Consider the following 6,519-nt stretch of genomic DNA (forward strand, 5'->3'; position numbering starts at 1 on the left):
TTGCTCAATTTCAAGTCTCTTCCTTACCCTCTATTCAGATGCCCAATCCTCAATTCTAGCTCTAAAACATTCCCCCAAATAAGCCCATGCCTCTGATAATGCCCTCCAGGTCCTTTTCTCTTTTGAGCTACTGACATATCCTCACCTAAGTAGTCTGTTTCAAGCTTTCCCTTATGAAGCTGTCCTCCCTATTTCTACGTTTTCTTTTTGAAGCAAGCATTCCATTCCCTACTCATAAACCTTTGAGGACTGCCATGCTTACAGAATAAAGTTGAAGCTCTTCCGCATGACACTGAAGGCCCTTCGTGTTCTTACCCCAATATACCTTCAAAAAACTTCCCTTCCTTCCTTGCATTTCTCTTAAGCTACTGGACATTGTACATCTTTTTTTTTTTTTTTTTTGTTGACACGGAGTATCACTCATTGCTCAGGCTGGAGATCAGTGGCACAATCTTGGCTCACTGCAACCTCCGCCTCCCGGGTTCAAGCGATTCTCCTGCCTCAGCCTCCAGAGTAGCTGGAATTACAGGTGTCCACCACCACACCCAGCTAATTTTTTGTATTTTTAGTAGAGACAGGGTTTCCCCATGTTGGGCCGGCTGGTCTCCAACTCCTGACCTCAGGTGATCTGCCAGCCTCAGCCTCCCAAAGTGCTGGGATTACAGCGTTGTACATCTTCTTACACCACCATCTGCTCAGACTTTTACCTCTCGCAATTATTTTCCTTTTTTGTGTGTCAAGTACTTCTCTTTTAAGGCTCAACTGTTACTTTCTTTTGAGGTGGGGTCTTGCTCTGTCGCCCAGGCTGGAGTGCAGTGGTGTGATCTCCACTCACTGCAACCTCCACCTCCTGGGCTCAAGCAATTTTCTGCCTCAGCCTCGCCCGAGTAGCTGGGGGTGCACACCACCACGCCTGGCTAATTTTTTTGTATTTTTAGTAGAGATGAGGGTCCACCATTTTGGCCAGGCTGGTCTTGAACTCCTGACCTCGTGATCCACCCGTCTCAGCCTCCCTAAGTGCTAGGATTACAGGCCTGAGCCACTGTGCCTGGCTCAACTCAGTATTACTAAGGTGTCAGATTCCCAAGGAGAAAATTTTCTCACCAAAATTAGTCCCTTCACCCTACCTTTCTCTCTCTTCAGGCATTTGTTGTTGTAGAGTGGGGAATATAGCTTGTATTTTAGTTGTCTTTTCTCCCCATCCCACCTAAACTTTCAGCTCTGCCATTTATCCTTCTATTTTCGAACATACGTTACACATAAGCCCCCACACATTAAATTGCAGACATACTGCTCAAAATGACAAGAGCTGAGAAACGCTGGACAAGGAAAGAAGGGTGTGGTTGAGGTAGTAGGACTATTACATTGTGTAGGAATTTTTATAACCATATGCAAAAATGTGTTAACACCTGTGAACATTCCAGAATCACAAACTGATTTGGGAGAGATGTCAGAACTCATTGTCGTCAGTCATGAGTATTAATATTTACAACACATTACTAACAAGTGAAAATTGGTGACTAAAACTTGGGGACATCTTCAAACTAAACTTCCAAATGAGCTTCCCATCCATTTGTGAGGAAGGTCTATCTGCATTTGTAAGGAAGGAATGGTGACTCATACAAAACATCAAATAGAAAGTTCCTTTTTATCTTCCATCTTCTTTACTTGACCTGATTGCTTAACATGCCACTCAAAATCTGTCTCCCTTACTTCCTCTTGGCCTTTTTTTTTTTGAGACTGTGTCTGTTACCCAGGCTGGAGTGGCCTGGTCCTACCTCACTGAAACCTCCACCTCTCAGGCTCAAGAGGTCTTCCTGTCTCAGCTTCTAGAGTAGTCCAGTACTATGCCCAAAAACCTCAATGCTGCTCCTGGTAAGAAAATGTAGATGATGGCCAGGCATGGCGGCTCACATTCAGCCAGTATGAGTAGAAGTTAAAAAAATCCAACCACACAAAATCATCTAGTCACACATTCAAACATGAGAAAGCCACACACAAAGAGTCAAGACTATTTTAAAAGGGGGGGCCAAATTATTATTATTTTAAAATTTGATTACAACCAATTTTGTTGGCATTAAAATTAGAGGCATTAAGCTGGAATGGATATATACCAAAACCAGAAATTGAGTTTGGCAAAAATGGGAATAGGAGTTGTTCAGTAATTTCAAATTAGAAATCAATTTAGAGAAACAAACCCCATGCTTACATTGATTGTGCCACAGATTTAAACTTCAGTAGTGCATTAGTAAACTGTTCACATTTAGATCTTCACCTTGAGATTTGACAGCTGTTTCTTGAAAAAAAATCTCAGTACCTTGTGCAAATAAAGTCGGTCTTCCATGTGCCTTAGCACACACTTAAAATTTCTCCATTGTATATATACAAAACACCTGCAATGTGGGCAGGGCAAAATACATACTTTCATAACAAAACTATAATATACCTCTCAAGTATGAACAATATACACATAATACATGGTATACAGTATTTACAAAATATAAAATATAATACAAGCTGTTTGTATGTAATTTTTTAAACTCATCTTTTGCAATTGTATGTTGCAACAAGGCAAATTTCCATTTCTGTACCAATTTTCTCAAGAGTCCAGGGATATGGGAAAAATTATGTTTTACACACATACTGAAATCTGAAATCTAAGTTTGAACTTTCAGGAGCGTTTTTAAGTGTACTGCCATCAGCTCCCTGTTTTGGTTGGAATTTTCAACAGTGCTTCCCATCCAGTGACTAGGAGGCTTTGGAAGAACACTAGGAGAAGGTGGATCACTAAACTTTGCCCCAGCATAATTTTCCTTTTGGCTCACTTCAGTTAGAAATGCTGATTTCTTCAAATGTGAATTTTTAATGTTCTCGGTATTTTTAAAAGGCTTTTTTTCCTGCTTCTGAATTCTGTCAGATGAAACAGAATCCTGCCAAAAGCTGTTTTCATTTCTTTTTGCAGAGGTGATCTTGGTTAGTGGCAAGTTATATTTGCTTTTCTGTCTGTTTATCTTTGGTTGCTCATACAAGTGTATACCATGAACAAGCTGGCCGTGGGGAAGGGCAATTTTCTCCGATTTTCCCATCTTTGATTTTAAAACCTACAAAGACAAGAACACAAAAGTAAATATAGTTTCTAGATAAAAATCAGTTATGAACCTCATATCACATATCTAGTTTTGCTGTATTTAAGTTTGCCCACAGCCATAGAAAAGAACAAAATTATGTTCTTCGTAGCAATACATATGTAGTTGGGGGCCATTACCCTAGACGAATTAATGCAGAAACAGAAAAACAAATATCACAAGTTCTCACTCGTAAGTGAATTTGGGAGCTAAACATTGGGTACAACATGGATATAAAATGGGGAACAACAACAGACACTAGGCACTACTAGAAGGGGAGAGGACCTATTGGGTACTATGCTCACTACCTGGAATGGGATCATTCATACTCCAAACCTCAGCATCACGAAATATACCCATGTAACAAACCTGCACAAGTACCTCCTGGATAAATAAAATAAAAGCTGAAATTACAAAAACTTTAATTGGGCAGGGTGGCTCACGCCTGTAATCCCAGCACTTTGGGAGGTCAAGGCAAGGGGATCGCTTGAGCTCACGGAGTTCGAGACCAGCCTGGGCAACATAGCAAAACCCCATGTCTACTACAAATATAAAAATAAGCCCGGCGTGGTAGCACGTGCCTTGGGAGGCTGGCTGAGGCGGGATCCCTTGAGCCTGGGATGGGGAGGCTGCAGTGAGCAGAGATCCATCGTGCCACTCCATTCCAGCCTGGAGTGCGATACAGACAGACCCTGTCTCAAGAAAAAAAAACAAAAAAAACTTAAATTTCCCTTGACTTTTAAGTTCACTCTTGTTTGCCACTAAAAATGCAGTTAATCACCACTGCTAGTTACCAGTATGCAACGTGAACCAGTTCTAAAATGTCAAACTAAAAAAATCTGAAATAACCCAAGCCGACCTTTCTACAACTTTGTTAAGACTAATGAGCTCTCTTCCAAGTGTCAGTGCCAGAAACAATGTTTGCTGTGTACCCCCCACTTCCTGGTTTAGTAACTGCTTCAAGAACGCTGCTTCACTGATCTTAATCTTTCCTAACTTAGGTGGGCCTTATAGGAGTCTTGACCAGATGGAAAATCATAACGTAATCCACTAGATCACTGCACTACCAACGCTTGTAACGCGGTAGTAAGCAAGACACAACACGGAAGTAGAGAATAACTTTCCACGTCTGTAAGGTTCACTGCCAGAGCTCCCTGGTTAGTAGCTGTTCTAGAAAACAGGCCACGAAACAAGCACAAAAGCTTTTAGGTAATCACGGATATTTCAAAAGTCGTGTAATTTTAAAAGGTGGGAGACATTGAGAAGATAAGTTAAACACGGTAGGCAAATTTAGTAATTTTTTCCCAAGGGCACAGACAAACTGCAAATCTCTAATTCAATGCAACATTCTTCACTAAATAGCGGGAACTTTTCCATTATTTCGAAAAGAGTCACTGAACTTAAGTCCATCAAACGTTATTTTGACAAGACTTTGAAATCATTTCGTAGACATCCCATTTAAACTTCTATTCATTTTATTCTAATCCAATAGCACTGCAATCAGCAGTCGCTAACTCTTCTGAAAACTTCTTCTGGACACACACGAAGTACACAGTGGCAACGGTAATAAAATCAGTTTTGTGCGGCTCCTACCAACTCCGACTTAGAAGGAACCATTAAGTAGGTCAAGCCCGCGGCGGGCAAAGCCCCAGCTGGACTGCGCGTCCCACACGGGGCACCTCATATTTCGGCACAACTCCAAACGAAACCAAGCTGCTCAGAGCCCACTCCACCCCCCACGGCGGGACGTCAGAATCCGTCTCCGCGTTTCACCGATTAGGACTGGGGCTCTCGACAGCCGGGAGGCCGATAGCGGGGCCCCGTACTTCCCTGGCCGCCCACACCCGGCCTCGCCTCCTTCATGGGCGCCGTAGCGCCGGGCACGTAGCGCGCGCTGACGTCAGCCCTCCCGCGGGCCCCGTCCCTGCCCCCACACCGCCGCGCGCCCGGAACGCCGAAACCTCCTGGAACGCCGCCAGCCTTCTAAATCGGGGCTGTTGCTGGGGCGCAGCGGCGCTTCTCATTGGCCGACTCCTGGGAGCCAATCAGAAGCACCAGCGCATGCCTCCCCTTCCCCCTTCTTCCCCCAAAGCAAGAATGGAGAGGGCGTCACGGAAACTTCCCTCCCGAGTAAACAGCCGCCCCCCACCCCGCCCCCACCCGTCCGATCCCCCGGTGCAGGACCTGCAGCCCCAGAGCTCAGCCGCGACCGTCTAAGGGCCCGACTCCCCAAAGGCCCGCTGGCAGCCCTTACTTCTTTCCTGAGCGGGGTTTGGCCGGGAGCCGCGGGCCGCAACGGGGCAAGGTCGGGGCTGGCTCCCTCCGTGCGGGTTGCGGCTGCAGGACTCGGGGCCAAGGCGGCGGCCGGGCCCGGAACCTCCTGCGCTGCTCCGCTCGGGCCGGTCGCCGGGCTCCGGCCGCCCTCCAGACTCGGCCGGTGCTGCTGGTACTGGTGGAAGCGGCTGGGCAGCTGCCCTGCGGGGCTGGCCCGCACCTTCTTCTTTCGCCGCTTCTTCGGCGCTGCCCGAGGGGTGCCTCCCGCCACGGCGAGGCTGCGGTTGGGCAGAGCTGCTGGAGCGCGAGGCTGCGGGGTCAGACACGGGCCATCTCCCCCTAAGAAGTGAGGGAGGAAGAGGGTCGGGGGCAGTGCCCGGGGGTCCGGGATCCGGGGTAAAGGAGGCGGAGCCGTGGTCACCATCGGGAGGGCCCCGAAGTAACCGCGGGAGGAAAAGCCAAGCGGCGCAAGGCGGCCACCCAGGACGAGCGGCTCCCGCTGCGGGACGGAGACGACGGTCATAGCGCTAGGAAGCTTGTCGCTCAGCAACGAGGAGAGAAGGAGGTGAAGCCAGTGAAAATAGGGTGACGGCGATGGATGCTGCTAGGAGAGCCAGAGAAGATCGCGGAACATGACTCGGGCGGTGGCGGCGCAGCAACAAATAGCCACAGCCCCAGCTCCGAGTGTTGTTATCGGAAGCTCCGCCCCGTGCCCGCCCACTTCCCTGCGAAAGCCCAATCAGAGTGCGACAAGGCAGGCCACGCCCCTCGCCCCGCCTCCGCCGCTTTGGGTAGGCACACACAAACAACCAGCTTGCTGCAGCCTGGCACAAAGAGCGCGCACTGCGCAGGCGCTGCCAGGGAGCTCTTTCGGGAAGAGTCGGTCCCGCGAACAATGAAATTGGGTTTCCGCCCCACCCTCCTTACCCTCCCCAGCACGCCCCCGCGCTTTGCCCGGCTAGGGAGTGGTGGGATTGAAAGGTCCCGGCGGAGTTTGTTGATGGGGGTGGGGAAGGGAGGGGGCAGAGTGCGATACAGACAGACCCTGTCTCAAGAAAAAAAAACAAAAAAAACTTAAATTTCCCTTGACTTTTAAGTTCACTCTTGTTTGCCACTAAAA

The 6,519-nt window shown here is 47.8% G+C and overlaps 1 protein-coding gene across 1 annotated transcript; it reads right to left on the minus strand.

Moving 5' to 3' along the window:
- Positions 1–2,014: 2,014 nt before the first annotated feature.
- On the minus strand, positions 2,015–6,219 carry PNRC1 (proline-rich nuclear receptor coactivator 1). The gene is made up of 2 exons (XM_011984440.1): positions 5,380–6,219; positions 2,015–3,101 (listed from the first exon to the last, which is right to left on the minus strand). The coding sequence occupies exons 1-2, from the start codon at positions 5,920–5,922 to the stop codon at positions 2,658–2,660; spliced, it is 987 nt and encodes a 328-aa protein (XP_011839830.1). The 5' UTR covers positions 5,923–6,219; the 3' UTR covers positions 2,015–2,657.
- Positions 6,220–6,519: the final 300 nt, after the last annotated feature.

The sequence above is a fragment of the Mandrillus leucophaeus genome, unplaced genomic scaffold (assembly GCF_000951045.1).
Source record: "Mandrillus leucophaeus isolate KB7577 unplaced genomic scaffold, Mleu.le_1.0 Scaffold268, whole genome shotgun sequence".
Taxonomy (NCBI): Eukaryota; Metazoa; Chordata; class Mammalia; order Primates; family Cercopithecidae; genus Mandrillus; species Mandrillus leucophaeus.